Here is an 18,490-nt window from a genome sequence, read left to right on the forward strand (position 1 = left end):
AGTCTTCTGCAGTTGCCAATTCTCTGTATTGCTTTTATTTAGCTATTGTCAGATTGTCTACTTCACTATTTCTAACAATAAACAACAATGATTCCACATAAGTGGTTTTGCTATCTCCATGAATAGCCATGTGAGTAGAAATAAGGTTTAATTTTAAACACGGAAAAATCTTTTTCATTCATTGGTTAACCGTTTCATTCAGACCGGCACAATCCTTCCTCTCTCTTTAGAGGACAAGGAGAGGAAAATAAGTCTTCTGTCTTGACAAGTTGTCAACCATAGACAGTGTGACATTCTCTCTTTGTAACACCAGTGAAACAAAACAGCAGTAGAATACAGAGCCTGTCTTCAAGTCACTATCAAGAGCGTGTCTCGCACTTGAAGTAGCAGACACAGTACACACACACACACACACACACATCATTGGACGTTTTACATAACACCATAGTGTTAATAATAAAAAAAGGGTTTACAACTGAATTATACTTTTCTTACCTTATTTACTGGTGTTTTTCTTAGGTGACTTTTCTCCTCTAAAACTGTTGTGGTGGAGTTTGTAGCATCTATTATCAGTGAGTAGTTGACGATGCCTGCCGCAACTTCAGTACAGCAATAGAAAATGAACATGAAGAAGAAAATGTAATGCAATTGTGCAAAAGCAAAATAAACTGATAACTGGTTTTAGTATCGTAGAAGATTGTTTTTTAGTTTGTTTTTGACAAAGTCAAGCCACAAAGATGTGGAGAGTAACCAGACCATTAAAACATATTATATATTATTATATTATTATATAACACCATCATATTATTGATGATTCAAACTGAACTTTTAAAATTAAATTAATCTGTTATTCACCATTTCTTGGATACAGAAAATATGAACATTAATTCATAAAAGGTGTACATTATTTATTTTATTTATTTATCCCTGTCTTGTAAGAAAAATAATCAGTGTTAAAGTGTCACCTCTTAACAAATCGCCATTTGATTTGATCTAATGTTTTTCTCTTTATTAGGAATCTACCCTGAATAACTTTAACTTTTTTATTTACTAATGTATATGTCTTTTATTGGCATCTCCACACCTTTGCCCAGGCACTACAGTTGAAAACTAGCTTTGCAGCTAAAACTGGCACTTTTACAGAAATGTTCATGAATGTGCATCCCTGATTCAAATAAATAAATTAAAAAAAATGCTTTTGGTGAGGCACACACATGTACACTTACACACACACACACACACAAGTGTTTACCAGACGTATAGGAATACTTTGAGCAAAGCAGGTAACGGAGGAAGAGAAGGGGAATGATTGAGAAAGATGAATAGCGTATGGCAGGGGATGGTAACAGGGGCCCAGCTGTGTGACCTGCTATTCAGACAGAAATCAGGGTAAAACGGCATAATGACAAAGTACTCCTAAATGCCGCATAATCACATGGCACTGTGATACTCCGTCTTCTTACCTTTGGAGTACCCATCCAGGCCCCAGGCATTCCATAAAACTCTGCTCTCACCCTTCAGCACTGAATGCTCCTCTCCACTGAGAAGGCCTCTTCTCATTTTTCAGTCTACAGAGACGAAGAAGCATCTCTCTTAAGTAGGTGGGATAATTGCGTAGTTTGTAGTATTTGTTTGAATTTGGTAGTTCATAAAATTCTGTCAAAGAGTTCTTCTGTTTTTTTTTTCCCATTTCTTTGCTATACGCAGGGACGAGGATCCACTGTTTGACTCTCGTTCTGCAGTTTGACATCACTGCCAGTTAAATGACCTTCTAAAGACGAAGCCAATGACTTAAACTCGCCTCGGTGGATGTAAAAAGTTAGAGGCAATGCATAAAAGCGCCTTGTTCAATTTCAGAGCCCAGAGGTGTCCACAAACACAGCATTGAAAGACCTTTCAGCGTACTGTTACGATGATTTTTCTGTGCTTCTGGAAATTTGATTAATGAATTGAATTAATGATTGTGAAATCACTGTTCCTGCAAGTTTTTGCCACCTGATCTTTTGTTTGTTAGTGTTTGTGTTTTTGATCTGTCTTTTTATGTTTTCAACTGTACAGCGACCTTGGGTTTTGTGAAAGGCGCTTTATAAAGTTATTATAGTAATAAAAGTAGTAGTTCTTGGAATGGAAACATAACTCAGTCACATTACCCGAGGACAGTACACATTTCATTCACTAATTTCTACTAAGTATCATTAGTGTAATTATGTGTATTCTGATTAAAAGCCTGCTTCGATGTTTAGTGGGTACACGTATACGTGTGTGCGTTTCTGTTTGTGTGTGAACAATAATTACAGATTACAAATACTACACTCAGAAATGACATAAAAGAGAAGTCAAGCCATCAACTGTCCTGTAACTCATGTCAGGAGAGGAGAGTCATACAATAGTTTACACTCTCTTGCTTTCTAGCAAATTCTAAAAATATGCCTTTGTTAAATGTTATGTTTAAGCCATATCGCCTTAACGATCTACTTATTTTCTAAAATATGTGGACTAGACAGAACAAAGCCTTTGGAGAATCCTCCAACTTCCTGTTATTTCAGAAGCCTGTGGGACATTTAAAGCCGAGGCCTATCAGGTTCCCGTTAGAATTCTGGTGAACTTTCGAATGAGAGGTCACACTCAGCTAATCCTATCTGCAATCAAGGCTTTCTTCTCTCTATGGTGCAAAAAAAAAAAAAGGGACCACATTGTCTTTGCAGCAATCACAGTCTCAGTCCATTGCCACGGGGTTTGAGCGGTGGAGTTATTTAGCGTGTAAAGTATGCCTGTTTGGTTTGTTGTTTGAACTACACTCGCCATGCTTTGATGATTAGCCCATGGCCGAGTTTCCACATCAAGGCGGCTCTCATCCAAGTGCAGTTGTAGGAGTTGTAGAGATAGTGCGATAATAGTGTTGTTGTTTAGATGTTTGGATTAAGTGTGCAAGAGATAAATGTAAGACCTGAAGAGTTGTTTTCTGGTCCAGTTGATTTTTTTTCTGCTATTAAGATGATTCATTGCTGTCCACCCTCTCTCTCTCTCTCTCTCTCTCTCTCTCTGTAGCCTCAGCAGAGCCATTGTTGTGCAAGTTTGCTGATGGAGGCCAAAAAAAGAGGCAGACCCAGGTCAAGTATCCCCAGAATGGCCGGCCATGGACACGGGATGGAGAGGTAAAACTCGTTCAATTTCATCATCAAGAATAGCTCACCAGTACACTTACACATATAAAAGTCCCTCATTAGCCACTGCAGCATTTTTTTTTTTATTACAACACAAGAACCACATCTTACATTCAGAGTGTTACAAAATTCTTCTTTTTTTTTATTTTTTCTTACCCTGTGCCACTGAGCAACTAGATTTTTCCTTGGGCGAAATTATGCCACAGCAGACATTTCTTAAATCAGCAGTAGCCCCTCACAATCACAGTGGTCTGTGTGTCTCCTGGGAGCTAATAAAAACCAAAAGTGATGTTATACTGACTCAGTTAAAGCCTTTCCTTTTCAACTTTTAAGCAAAAACGCAACAATCATTACATAAATTAGGGAGAAGTACCGTTGTGTTAAATACAATGGATTGTACTTGATTGATTGACTGACATTCTACAGCTGCTTTACAGTCGCCCCTCTCATATTTTAAATATCCGTCATGTGTTCCCTTTGACATCAATCTCTTTTTCACGTTTTATAAAAGAATATAAAATGAGAAAAGCTTGACAGCCCCCCCCCTGCGGGGTCATTATCAGCTTTCATTCGAGTTAGAGATGCAGCTGACAGTGTGAATGCTGGCATATAATGTGCAAAAAAGTTATTCAATTTAAAATACAATGTAATTGCAGGACCTCAATGCCAAGTTTTTGTTTTCTTTTGTTAAAACCCAACCTTCCAGTCCTGTCATCATCACATGGAATGAAACATTGTGCAGCAGATTGAAAGCAGATTGACGGTTGCACAATGTGGAGATTTCACAAGTTGTTAGTGTCAATACCAAAGCTTTAATTTACAGAACAAGGGAAAGTGAAGAATAATGTCGCCACCCACACACTGATTGGATTTCTTTCTGATTTCGTAATGTTTACGTTCCGTAGAGGTTGGGAAAGGAGAGGGTTAGTGAAGTGAGGTGAAACAGAACCAGACTGAAACAACTCTGACTGTTTGCACAGATTGTTATTTTTTCCATTTCCCTGTGTGAAGAAATCACACCAGGGCTTCGTTAACACGCGGCCTCTCTGTTTAGTGATTTCTTTCTTTGTATCCCGTTGTCTTACGTTTATGAATTGGACTGAAAATAAATGCTGCATGCTTGCAGCGAGGTTCCTCACACATTTGTCAGTGGCCCAAGTCCTGACAAGCCCCACTTGGCATTGCAGAGGAAAAGCATCCCGTCAGTGGTTTATTCCTTTGTCAGAGCCGAGTCTCTGAGTCCAGGCAGACGAATAGAGACATCTGGTAGAGTGGGGGGTGCTTTGAGGGGCCTCATCGTGTCCTCACACTCAGTCAGTCATCCGACCCTAATCTCCCAGAACCCCTCACTACTAAATAAGTCTGACCTTGGCCTTGATTATGAGACAGTGGTCCCGTAGCCTCCAAAGCCCTCCTCCATTAAAACCAGGCACCAACAGAAGAGGGGAAGCACAACTTGCTTAAAGTTGTGTTGTGTCATATTCTGGTGATTTGCTTTGGGTTTATTCTGCATTTCTTTGTGGCAGTTTTTTGTCATCATCTATGATGTCATTTTGTGTCACTTAATTGTCTTTTTATGTCAAATTCTAGCCACTTGTGTGGCGGTTTTGTGTCTCTTTGTACTCCTCTGTTTTCGTCTCTTTGTAGTCAGTTTGTGTCTCTGTCATTGTTTTACTTTTTGCCAACAATGAATGATAACAGTGATGTCAAACACAGGTTTTCTGGTGCACAAGTGTCCTGGTGTGTTCTCTCTCTCCAGGACCCATGTGGTTTTGCTGTCAAACTAAATTTTAGAGCGTAAGATACAATATCAAGATGCTTCCCAGAGTTGATCTCCTCTATTTTTGGCACATAAATTCAATAGATCGTCGATCAAGAGGGAATACAAATATCGCTTAAGGTGAAGGGAAACATTCTTGTGTTTGTTTAAAGTGAAAGTTCCCTGCTTTCACTCAGATTTTTTGATTGAGGGCCGATAAGAAAATTAATATCTGCCATTGGAATGATTCATTCTTTCTATTTGATGTCATCAATATTTGGCAGCGTTTTTTTATGGCTTCTGCAGTTTATGTTTTCCCCATCCTGGGAAGGAACAGTGTTTGGGGAAGAACCAAACATTGCAGCCGAGTTATGCATCAGGGCACGCTTTCAACTCATGTGCCAATTTGGAGAGAAGCATGGAATGTAGAACAAGTCAAAAATATTTTTTTGTGACGCTGCCGATAGAAGAGGAGGAGGACAATGACGGAGAGGAAGGAAACTGAAGATTACAGGACGAAAAACACACAATTCATACTTAAAATGTAGCCCAGCATTGCCAAGATGCAGGCGAGTGACTGAAGGTCTCTACTCATTTGCACATGATTGAAAAAGTGAGGCACAGTCATTGAGAGAGAAAAGTAATTTAATGATAAAGATAAGAACTTCATTTAAGGGACAACAATTAATAGAGAGGAGGAGGACAGTAGCTCCATGTTGACATTATTCTTATTGAAATTGTGCATTGGGAGATTAAAACTTCAATTACAATCCTGTGATAAATGGAACAGTATGTTTTCTGCTTGTTGTTGTTAGGTAGATGTCATTAAAATAAGCATATATGTTGTATTATAGTATATGAGGGTTTAGTTAGGCAGTTTGTCAGTTACACAATGGCATTGATATTCACAATAGAGCTGAAAACTAGACAGCCTATGGTAAATATTTGCAAAAAAAAATTTTTTTTGAACAGTAAAATTGTGAGTTTGATGAATACTTTTAATGCTTTCTGGACACTGTTAGGTTCCCTGACTGATAATACAGATGTTTGCTGTGGCTATTAGAGAGCTCAGACAGATCTGATTTGAAAATTTACCGGGAACCACCGTCCTTTTCCCCCCGTTCTGCTCTTTTTGCATTCTCAGAGGAATACGAGCTGAAATAACATCAATAAACTTTTTTTCAACTCGGGCAGATAGGCTGTCACATAGTTCATGGTGCCCTGTATGGATTTATGTCCGATTCTTTTCTCTTTTTTATTAAGTGCAAGTGGAGTGAACAGCAGAATTCTTCATATGTGGTATAAAAAGGGATTTTTATTTCATTCTCGACAGCTCATGATCATCAATCTCATTTGTATTTTCGGTCAGTGTTTTTTTTTTTTACTTTTAGAAAATCATCCATGTAGAAATCAACCAGGAAAACATTTCTGCAAAATTACAGACAAAGGAGCAATAAATAAAACGTTTTATTCTCTCATATGATGTCACTTTTGTATGTGGTTACGTACAGTATTAATTATGCACTTATTACATTGAGGAAACCTTCTAAAGATAACCACACTAACAAGACAATTGCACTTGTCATTTTGTTTATTTTGTGTGGCAATTTTACTGTGTATTTATATTTAAATATGACATATCGTTTAAGTGGCTCACAGGCTCACACACAATCATGCACAAGCATGAGATCCCGAGTGCTTTAAACAGGCCCACTGAGGATTTCACTGAGGAAATTGTCCATTGTTCAAGACTAAGCAGTTCTTTATGTCCCTCCCGCTTGTTTTTAGATATTGGTAATTTGGAAAAGAGAAAGCATGTACTCATTTTTTTATTACACATCATGAATCATACTGTCCCTCTGCATGCTCTTCCTCGCTCAACCATTTCATACGCAATGATACCAAGCACTTTTAATTTCAGTTGACCACAACAACAGTTACTTAGCGTAAAAACAAACCCTTAAAGTACTTTAAAGTCTCTGTAAAGGGATAGAAATGTCTCTTGTGGCTGTGTCACCCCACAGGAAAATGTGTTTGTTGCCACCTCATCAGATTTGAGTGATTAAAAGAAGTTGAAAAGTGTTTAAATATTAGGCTTTAAATCATGTCAAATTCAGCTTCATTCTCAGCTCTGAGGGGGCAACTACTCATTCAAGTGGGGACCAGAGTCCGGGAACGTCGTAGTTCATCAGTGTTTGTACAGAATATTCACGTAAACACTCTGTTAACATGTAGAGAAGTGTCAGTTTTAACAGCATGTTGCACATAAACAGAGAGCTAGTTTAGCAGCAGTCCTCCACGCCGCTCTCTCTCCATCTTCCCGTTTATCAGCAGCACCTGCAGCCTCACAGCAGGAGTCTCCTCCTCTTTCTGTTCTTCTTCTCCACTTCATTTCCTCATCTGCAGCAATGTCATATAACATGACAGAGATTTTCCGTGTGTTTTTTAACATGCAGTGAAGTCACATTTTCAGGACAAAGACATCTTAGCTCGCCAGCAAACCAAAGGCAGTAGTGTAGAAAAAAAAAAGAGAGAGAAACTGTTTTTATCCTTTACCACTTTTTTCACATGTTCTCAGCTACTAATTTCTAACAGATACAATGTGTGAAGAGAAGAAATTCTGTATTTGCTTTACAGGGTTTTAACCTTTAAATGCATATGTTTGTTGTTGTTTTTTTCAGAGTGGTATGGCGCTGACATATGATCCTACTGCAATGCAGAACGGGTAGGTGGACACTTTCTCTCACAGGTTTACAGCGACTGCAGCATTCAGTGTGCAAACTTTATTTTTGATTCATATGCCCCAGTAAATGCAAACTAAATCCTATAAAATACCAGTATCACAATGTGTATAAGATTGTATTTATAAAAAATGACACCCGATCTAACAAATCTGAACAGGCGAAGTAAGCGTATATGTCCATAGCCATCCAAACTAAATACAATAACCCATGACTCATTTCTCTAGCTGTTGCCGAGGAAGTGATATTATCTAAATAATACTTACTGGCTCAGCTCTCTTACATTTCTATAAAACAACAACAACAGTATATCAGTCCTTAATGAAACCTGGAGTATATTAATAACCCATCTAAACCTCAAACAGCACTTATCAACTAAGTACTGTTACTAAATCCTAAGTACTCCCTTCACATATACATATAGATATACATGTAGTACATATACATATACAATGTGCCCACTCTACCAGTCACAACCCCCATTACCTAGATTACACACATGATTGCCATTATTACCACCATCTATTTGTTGTTGTGGGACTTAATCTTCACTTGTTCTTATGCTTCGCACAATAAAGAAAAAAATCAAATTGCACCTACGTGCATACAGTCCGTCCGACATGTAAGTTTTGATTGCAGACAGGGAAGTTGTGTGGTGTTGCAGTGCCGCTGTAAGACTTTCATCAGCCGAAGCTATCTGCAGTGCTCCCTGGCTAAATGCAGAGAGCAGAGTGTCTGCCTCTTTCAGGGGGAAATTGGAGATCGCTGCTGTCTGCAAGGAACGCTGCTGGTGATACAGTCCCAGGAGACTTGTCCCTCCAGATCTGTGCTTCTCTTCTCGTCTTCTTCACCTTGTCTACTCACTCTTCCTTACCCTTTTAATCCTCACTCTCCCTTCTCTTCTTCGCTGTTTTACTGTCGTGCTCCGCTCATCATTATCTCTGCCACTCTCAGTATCACCTTTGAACTTGACCGTCGTGTTGTTTTCAATCATTGTTTCCTCTCTTTGTTTAGATCTCTAATTTAGTTCCTTTCGGGGTTTATTTTTAATTCCTTTCTTCTATTTCCAAGCATCTGCTTTAATTTTGGTCAGTGCTGGTGTCTCTGTCTGGGCAATATTTGTGCATGCATCAGTGCATGCTAACACGCGAGCATCTGTGCATTTGTGGTGCTTAAACCCTCTCTGACCTCTCTTCTGAGGTCATCTGAGCTTCTTCCGGCGAAGCACTAAATGACTGTGAAATGCTAATGCGGCTAATTAAAGAGGCGAAAAGCGAGGAGGGAGAGGGTTTTAATGAATAGGGAGGGCCGGTTGGGGTCAAGCAGGGGATAAAGGCAAAAATAAAGTCAGCCCAAGGAGAGAGAAAGGGTATGAATCAATTACTGGTTTGTGAGTCCCTTCAGATGGCTGGTGTTTGGGTTCTGATGCCAATCTGATGTTACCAAAAACATGTGTTCCAACTGTCCAGACTGCTTTGCATAGGCTGTCCTCTGTGTGTCAGAGAAACTCTTGAGGGCTCCTTTTTTTTTTCTTTCTTCACCTCCTATCTGGTCCGTCTACTTTCCTGCTCTTCTCTCTATCCTTCTCCCTCTCTGCATGCCTCTGTTCTTACCTCTCTTTCTCTGCCTTCATCTCTCTATCCTCTACCTCCCCTGCCCACGCACACACACACACGTACAGTATATTTTAGCAAGCTTGCTCGCATATCTTTGCTGAGAAGTCACTGAGGTCGGCACTAAATCATTTGCTAATTTTTCAGGGGCAAACTCCTGACAGTGCAGCTGGGTCACACCAGGGATTCACAAAGAGGTTTTAAATTCAATCTCGTCTTAATGTTCTCTTCGCAATTACATGTTTAGTGTATTGTTTAAACAGCCATGCTGGAGTCCCTATTGACAGGGCCGCTGCTCAAGGCTAATAGCCTCCATCAATAACCTTGGATATGTCCTCTACCTACTATTTCTCTCTTTCAGTACACATCACTCTAATGAAAAATACACTAAACACAATCAGAGAACCATAGTGAATAACCCTATTGCACTTGCTCATTTGTATTCATCAGTGACAGTAATACACAGTCTCTAATGCGAGGCATACATTAATTGTATCGTCAAATAGATAAATCCATACTACTAAATGATCTGTGGGGGGAGTTTCTTCTTTCTTTCTTCCTCCTCCGTGCTCATCGTATGTCCAACTTCTTTGTCGAGCTCAGATCTATACTGAAATCAGGGCTTTCAATTCAAGGGCTGCCAGTAATTCACATATATCAATAAATGCAAATGTACAGTGCAACGGGCCAAAGGAAACACCAATACAGAATAAGGTTTAACTGACATTGTTTCCAGTAAGGCTACATTTACAAGGGAAGCTGAGGAGACATTAAGGCACGGTGCTGTGGGAAAATGTAAGAAAGATCTGTGTCCCTTTATTGATATACCTAGAGTCACATAGTCAACCCATGCAATAGAGGATGTATGTCTCCTATAGTTATATACTGTGTATCATGGAGAAAAAAAATCAACTTCATCCACAACTACAGCTGAAATTCAAAGCTACTCGTGGTCACATTGACCAAACAAACAAAGTGCAGGTCCCGGCACGGCAAAAGCCTATTTCCTGTTGCCGGACCTTACTTGTTGTGTATATTCTGTCATAAATAATCGACAGCTTCAAGAATAAAATGACAAAAACATAAAATGATGATGTCTGTCAGTGGTGGTGTGTAGTCACCTTTAAGTAAACCCACAGTGTGTGTGTGTGTGTGTGCGTGCGCACGTGTGTGTGTTTTTAAGTACTCACCCAATTAAGCAACACTTGATTTGTGGCAAGTGCCTTTTTATACAATCATGGCTGGTAGAGATAGATAGGGGAGGGCTTCTCTCTCTCTCTCTCTCTCTCTCTCTCTCTCTCTCACCTCCCTTGCTCCATTATTCAGTCAACAGACACTTGGGGATCGATCGGGCACAGCAACACGGCCTGGCGGATGAAACATGTCCTCTCTAGGTACACAATGATAAATAAAGCACCGTGAGCCACAGCATTCTACCACTGCAGCACTGAGGTGGTGAAATGGAAAAAGAAAAAGATAGAAGTGCAAAAAATCAGAAGGACAAACAAAGGTATAGCAAGTGAAGTAAACAGAGAACAAAATGCACATATTAAAGACGCGGTGTTTTTTCCCTCGAAAAATGGAATATGCATAAACGGGAACATAAAAGGTAATACATGAAATGTTTCACCCACTCGTGCATTAAAGTGATAATTCATTATTATGCACAGCAGCAGAACAGACTCCCTCATAACATGATGTGAGCAGCACGGTGCAGTGTCAAGTCTCATTCTAAAACGTCTTTGATAGTGTGGCACAGAGTGAAGCTGCAACATTTGTTGTTTCCAAGACAGCCTTGATGTCTCAACCATTTTCTCAGTGGTGTCTTGAAAGTACACTGGGTGGTTTAAACAAAGAAGCACAAAAGGCATGTGGTTATGTTTGAAGAGCTAAAGGTGAAAGTGTGCAGACAAGTCTCTTCACTGATATTGACATTTGTGTCAATATAGTGCTGTCTTTTGTCATACCTAATAATCACTTTAACTCAATTACCATGCATTTGGTGAAATGAACAATATGGAATAAAAAAATAAAAAAAACACCTCTTTCTTGTCTCCTTCCACAGCTTCTACTCTTCACCGTATAGCATCTCCACCAACCGGATGATTGCACAGACATCAATCACACCCTTCATTGCTGCCTCTCCTGTCTCCACATATCAGGTGGGTGAACCCTTTCTCAGGTCTTCTGGTTAAGGTCTAGACTTGGGCGCTTGAAGGAGCCTTTTCAAAAATGCCATTGATTGTTTGTTCCTTTCACGTCCGGATAGCTGTCAAAAAAAAAAAAGTTAAAGAAAACAATTTCTTCCCATATGCAAGGAACGATTGGCTTCTGTTCCTGTCTGTCACTAACCGACCTGCCTGCTTGCATGCAGTCTTCTCAACAATCTGGACAGACTGAAGCAGAAGAAAGACAGATTTGAGCAAGGAAGTCGCACAAAAATTATAAAGAAAGTGCAGCCATGTTTCCAGTGTTTCTAGTTTAAAGATCTTTCTGTTCAAGTGTGTCACATCCTATCTTCCACACACAAGTACACAAAGGCTGTCATGTAACGTTGGTTCTGACAAGGTGACTCAGTACGTGATCCTCAGTTTGTCAAACACATACAGTAGGACTCTGTCTTACACCCAGTGCGCAGCGCAAATGTCGTTGCCAGTTTCCAAGTGGCACCGTTGTCATTTTCACCACCAGCACTCAAATGCAAATGTATGCGCACATCAGTGCAATTCCTTAACCTCTCCAGTCTAATGGAGTTGTAGCTGAGGGTCCACTGGCCAAGGACCATGCACCTGTCCCTCTATGAAGGGTTCACCTTTGAGCAGATCCATCTCCTCAGCAGAGAATCATGTGCTCCTGGCTGTTACATGCAAAACTCGGATTTGCTTTATTGATGTTGTGCCAAAAATACACCTACAAACAATTCAGACAATAAAAAATAAATACAACCTCTTTGCACCCTTCTCCTCTGCACCCACTTAGTGGATAGATTACGTTGGACGCGCCCTAATGCATTTGCGCCTTGCACTTTAGACCGTGTGCTATGAATAGGGCACACAGACTTCAGAATAAGTAGCAGTCCTCCTCCCCCCCATTGGATTTTCTTTCAGGCACAAAGCACTGCACAAATGCAAAGACACACCTTCTGCAGTGCTGAGTTACACCGAGACACAACTCAACCCTGCTTTTCTAATGCTTTGGCCTTATTAGACTAAGAATGTGCGTTACTTTAACTCCCAGTAGACAGACAGGTAACTGAACATACACCCATGTTATTACTTGTTGTTATTATGACACCTTGCATGTGAAAAGGGGGGCCTCTGGGGACTGGTGTGTCCTCATCGTAGACTAGGACACTGACAGTGGGTGTCTGTAGGAGATGAAAGTAGTGATTTGTGGCCGAGACAGTCTTTGATGACGAAACTGCCTCTGAGAAGTAATTATTGGACTGTATTGCTCTCTGTGGTCTTCATATCCTCTTACAATTACAACATAACATAGAGTATAGTGGACACCCAGTTACCACTGTAATATTTTTTAAGACGCACTGTCACACGGGGACTGTGGCTCTGAAATGGGCTTGTAAAGACTTGAGCTAATGATTCATTTTCTTTCCCCTCCTGGTTTTATTTTTCATTTCCACTCGCTTCCTGTCATCTTGTCTTACGATTGTTGTTCCTTATGTTCCTCAATTCCTTACACACTTATAACGATCTTTTTTTGATCTTGCCCTTTCCTCTCATCTTCATGACCTCCCCTCTGCTTATGCCCACCCTCTCTTTTTAATTACTTTGTTTTAATCATCCTTTCTATCTCCGCTCTCTCTGTCCTCTTTCCTTCATCACCACTGAGCATATTGTCACCACTTCTTCTCTTCTCTTCTCTTCTCTTCTCTTCTCTTCTCTTCTCTTCTCTTCTCTTCTCTTCTCTTCTCTTCTCTTCTCTTCTCTTCTCTTCTCAGGTCCAAAGTACATCTTGGATGCCACATCAGCAGTATGTTATGCAACCGACAGTAAGTTTTTGAACAAGCTATGATACTCACTATATTTGCATTTAATTGGTCACAGTGTTTCGATATGAGAGTCAAACCAAGGACAGATGGGTGGAAGCTGTAACTCTGCATCTGAGTCCTTCTCTGCTGAATCAGCCTGTGAATAACCTCCTGAAAGCTATGGAAGAGCTGAGCAGAGCTGACACTGACATCCATTATAAAAGGCTGCTCCCTGCTGGTCTGAAATGAACCTGCATATGCAGAGCAGTAAGGAAAATGCACACACAAAAATCACTTGGACACTAATGTCCAAGGTTATTTTATATTTGTAGGTTGTCCGCAGGTTTTGCTATAATGCCAATCAAACCTAGTGTCACATTTGTCCAACTTTTTAGTAACATAACATCCACATGAGGGTCACAGGACCTCTGGAGCCAATTCCAGCCAGGGCGAAAGGTGGTGAACACCATGGACAGGTTGCCAGTCCTTCACAGGGCCAACACACACTACCAAAAGTGTCAATAATCTCTTCCAGTGAAACTTGGGTTTGATGCACACAAGTTTTCATTGCAAAGCTGTTCTCAAAATGGCCTCCCTTTTAAAAATGTATGTCACTGATAGGAAAATTCCAGATGTAGAGGTGACAGTAATGAGATATTCACTATGAAGTGATCTCCGCCATCATACCCGACAGAAGCTTTCAGACACACTGCATTGTCTGGACCTGTCACACTCTCTCATCCAGGGTGTTTTAATTACAGGATTAACATTGCAGCGTATTACTGCAAAATCAGTATTTCTTTTTTTAAAAGACAATAACGTCATCATCTCTCATAAAAGGCTTTATAGTCAAGACAGATTTTACTCTCATTTTTACCCATGCTAACAACTGAAGACAGTTTTATGCTGTTGAAACTGCATTTTAACATAGTGATAGCTTGAGAGAATCGGAAGGAAGTGAAGCTGCCCCAAAACAATGGTTGAAGTAGATCCAAATTCTGTTTCTCCTCCTCTTTGTCATTCTCTCATTCTATCTGCCTTCCTGGTGTCTGCCTGCCAACCGCTAAAAACAGTCCGTTGTCATGTCCGATTAAAAATTATGTCTGTGATAATACCCTTCTGTAAATGTGTTTTGGATCAAAGGTCCTATCAAATGATTTGGCAGGCCACTTGATATGACTTCCTTGGACCGAGAGAGAGGGAGAGAGAGCTAAAAGAGGAGAGAAGGAGGAATTGGAGAAAGAAAAACATGAACAAAGCATCTGCAGTTTGACAGGGAGAGGCAGGCGAAGGGAAAAAGAAAAATTGAGAACAAAGAAATGAAAACAACTCCTCCAAAAGCAAGCCTGGCCTCTGCGTCTGTCTGTTCCCAAACCTTGTCCCTGCTTAGACAAAATCCCAGTTAGACAACAAAGGCCAGAGCTTGTGGATGTATTTCGAGGAGTTTGGCATATTAAAGCTGCGTCAGGGAGGGAGGGAGACTGGGAGAGACACAGTGGCATGATTCTGTTCCTATGGCAGCGGAGGCTTCTTCACTCGTAGTTAATGACTGTTGACTTTGATTAATGATGTGAACTCATTTACACATTTAAAGTGATGCACGCTTGTACATTTCTGCTAATCACTCGGTCAACATACAACTACAGATTCATGCTCACGGTGCCAAATATGTCAGGTTGCTGTATGTGTGTGTGTGTGTGTGTGTGTGTGTGTGTAGCTCGCAAATTCACACACTCGCAGAGACGCACAGACACACATTTTCACCCTAATTAAAAGGTTTAGCATGGAAGAAAAAAAGCGCAGTGCTAAGTGCTGTTCTCTTTATTCCTCGGGAATACGCGTACGTACGCAGACAACAATATTTACACACAGACACAACGTAATTCAGACACACCTATACACACACAGTGGAGTGGCTTCACGGCTGTGTGTTTCTGTGTTTCTGATCCTTAGTGGAATGCCCAGATTACTTTAATTCCCTGTCTTTACATCTTAATTAGTGAGAGGACAGCTTTGTGCATAATAACTCACAAATCCCCAGGAAATGAATGCATTACCCAAACCATGCATGGCAAGACAGACAAGGATGGCGGTTTATTGAGGAGGGCTTTAATGAGACATCCAAAGAATTGTGATTCCAGCTCTTCCTGAGTTAACTGCCACGGTTAACCCATTTTTACAAAAACAAAGACGGACACAGAGAAAGAAAACACAGTTCCATACATATCTGAGGCGGCAAATGTTGCACAATACACACTGCAGTGTTTGCAAAAGTACCACCTGTGCATGCATGCGGGTGTATGGTTAGAGTTAGAGTCCAGCATTAGCCGCCCTTTTTTTTCTTTACTTTATAGTCCTGTAAGTTCCTGTGTATTTTTGTGTGGTGAAGAAAATATTCGGGGAAATCTTTTCTGTGGCGTTAATACAAGCCTGTCAAGCCTGTCAGAGCTCGCCACCTGCAAGGGAACAAACAGCTAACCGTCACACCAGCAGCAGTTGGTGTTTCTGTTTGTTTTTTTTGTCTTAAGCAGGCATCATTATCAGCAGTACCATGTGTCTTGCTGCGTGATGCCTGCAGCGCTCTTCTTTGTCTACTGAAAAAAAGAGGCAGTTCAAAGTTGAAACAGATCTTGTCTTTTTCTTTCTTAAATTTTACTGTCTCCGATACCTGGCAGTATCAGTGTATTCTCTCTCTACCATATGTAGTGACGGTGTTGATGAAAAGACAAGTGTAGCACTTGGTACAGCTATAAATCCGACAAAGTAATTAGTCTTCCTGAGTTCCTTTTTGCTTTATACGTCTCTCTGCCTTCATGGAGGCCTGCTGTGAGAGAAAGAGCAGGGAAGAATGTGAAATAATTAAACCAGAGAATGAATTATGTACAGGGATGAATAGCTTGGGTATTAACTGGATTCTGACGGCTGAATCCACCTGGCCGAGCCAAAGGTTTGTGCAGTTTTGAGTGGATTTGTCGATGTATCTGTGCATGTGTGTTTAATGCAGTTAGGAGTATGTGTGCTTGTGTTTGTTTGCTGGAAAGCGTGCCACTCATTCACTTGTGATGTTGAGGACAGTGTTGACAGAGTGTTTATGACAGTCTTACTGCTGTGTTCTTCCCTATAAAGACAGCAGTCAGGAGGAAGAGCACTCACAACTGTTCTGTCAGTACTGCGTGTGTGTCTGTGTGTGTGTGTGTGTTTACGTGGGTGCCACCTGCAGATGTAAGGATCTTCACGTACAGTTTTGTACCTACGAACTTTTCTGACAGATTGAATGTGCCTTGGAGAGGAATGCCTCTGTGTGTGTGTGTGTGTGTGTGTGTGTTGTTTTATTGGGAGCTTCCTTCTGAAGCCTTACAAACACAACTGTTAAGACAACTGCCATCCACCTGAGCTGGCGCCTTAAACACCTAAATGTTCTTTTAACATCCTGCGTCAACACTCGAGTGCTGACTGCGTTCTGGAGCAAGCAATGCAAACAAATCCACTCGTGCCGTCTGTGCTCATGGGAGTTGTAGTCAGACAGCGATCATAAATGAATGGTGTTTACCGCGGCGGAGACGCTTACCAGACACCTCAGCACACGGCATCAGTAGTCTGTAGCAGAGCTGCACTGAAAAAGGTGGAGCTCAGAGCATGAAGGTGTTAGGCCGCATCAGAGCTCCTCACAAAGTGGAGATTTACAGTAAAAATCCGTTCTGCTCCGCTCAGAAGCATGTTTTAACAAGCCTTTCAAGCCGGTTGAGTGGCTGCACTGTCGGGTACAAAGTCCAAACTCCAAGTCGTGAAACTCAGCAGGGTTTGAAGAACTTCCTCCTCTCGCTGCATGTTTTATAAGTGTGTCATTTAGAGGTATACAGTAAAAAAAAAATAGCATAATACACTGGAGCTTATACTGAAATTTGTTTGCATATGTGTATCATTTCTATAATCCTTAGAACACTGCTCTTTTCCATTACTATATTAAAACATAATATACAGAGGCTTTAAGAAAGTGATTTATATCCATTTTCAGCACAACCTATAAGCAATCTGATGAAGCAATATTTTTCACCGCTTTCATCAACTGTATAAACACGCCTGAGCAAAAAGTATTCCAATTTTTTTAGAATCAAAAAAGGATTTGTGACATTTGGAAAAACGTCACAGTTAAAGTTTGTTGGCTTATTTTTAGGAACAAAAATAAAATAAAAACAAGTTTGTTTTGAGACTTCTGCACAATTGCTGCTACTCCCAGTTTTTAAAAAGAAATATGCAGTATAAAATGTCACATATCTTTGACTCAGCAACACATACGAGGATGAAAAAAGCCTGATGATGTGACCTACAAACACACACCCCCAGGATGTCCATATAAGGAGTTGTGCATTATTTCACTAGGCATTATGCACTAAGGTTTCAAATAAAAAAAGTTTGTTTTTGTAGTCCTAGATGAAGCCTTTTATTTGTACTTGTCCGCCATCTTGCACTGCCATGTTCCTATAGCAGCGAGAACGACCAAAAGTCCACCAAAAGATTTTGTAAAAGGGAGGCGTGAAGGAGATTTGTCATAGTCTACAGTCTCACCATGAGATGTCACTAAATCTTTAACTGTATTCAGTTCTATCTCATTTATAGAGTGACTTTGACACTCTTTTTGTTAAGATTCTCTGCTCAGATGATAATGGTTTGTGCGCTGAGTTTGTACAACAAAACAAAGTCGGTCATGTGTGTTTTCTTTCTGACTCCAGGGCGCTGTCATCACTCCAGCTACAGCTATAGAGCCCAGTTTGTCTCTTCATCCCTCCAGTGTTATGGCTCCTCTGGCCCAGCAGATGAACCACCTGTCTCTCGGCACTACAGGCACCGTGAGTCGACCTGACACTAAACCTTCTTCCCCTTCATAACCCTAACCCTTTGCATTACAAGGTCAATATAATTAGACAAAAGAGACACCCGGGGTTAGCGGTCATGTTTTTAATCAAATAGCCTTTCCTGTTTGTCTGAAAGTCTGAAATATGTGATGGACCTCAGGCCCAAATGTGTCATGTAATAATGTTTGTCCCTCTTCTCTGCAGTACATGCCTGCTGCAGCGGCTGCATCTATGCAAGGAACCTACATTCCCCAGTACACTGCAGTGCCTGCTTCTGCCATCACAGTAGAAGTAAATACAAACAAAACTATTTACTGACTTTATATACACCGACTTTATACTGTAGTCTATTCTCTTTGTATTAAAAAGCTT

General features: G+C 40.6%; 1 protein-coding gene across 6 annotated transcripts in view; it reads left to right on the forward strand.

Annotated features, from left to right (window-relative positions):
* LOC131470984 (RNA-binding motif, single-stranded-interacting protein 3-like) overlaps positions 1-18,490 on the forward strand; it is a 148,382-nt gene that overhangs the window by 125,996 nt on the left and 3,896 nt on the right. For all 6 annotated transcript variants that reach the window (XM_058647111.1, XM_058647110.1, XM_058647115.1 and 3 more), the window contains 6 exons: positions 3,049-3,155; positions 7,605-7,648; positions 11,343-11,439; positions 13,236-13,286; positions 17,996-18,112; positions 18,323-18,409. In XM_058647111.1, coding sequence (XP_058503094.1) covers positions 3,049-3,155; positions 7,605-7,648; positions 11,343-11,439; positions 13,236-13,286; positions 17,996-18,112; positions 18,323-18,409 — 503 coding nt within the window. The remainder of the gene's footprint in view (positions 1-3,048; positions 3,156-7,604; positions 7,649-11,342; positions 11,440-13,235; positions 13,287-17,995; positions 18,113-18,322; positions 18,410-18,490) is intronic.

This window comes from Solea solea, chromosome 13 (genome assembly GCF_958295425.1).
Source record: "Solea solea chromosome 13, fSolSol10.1, whole genome shotgun sequence".
NCBI classification, from domain to species: Eukaryota; Metazoa; Chordata; class Actinopteri; order Pleuronectiformes; family Soleidae; genus Solea; species Solea solea.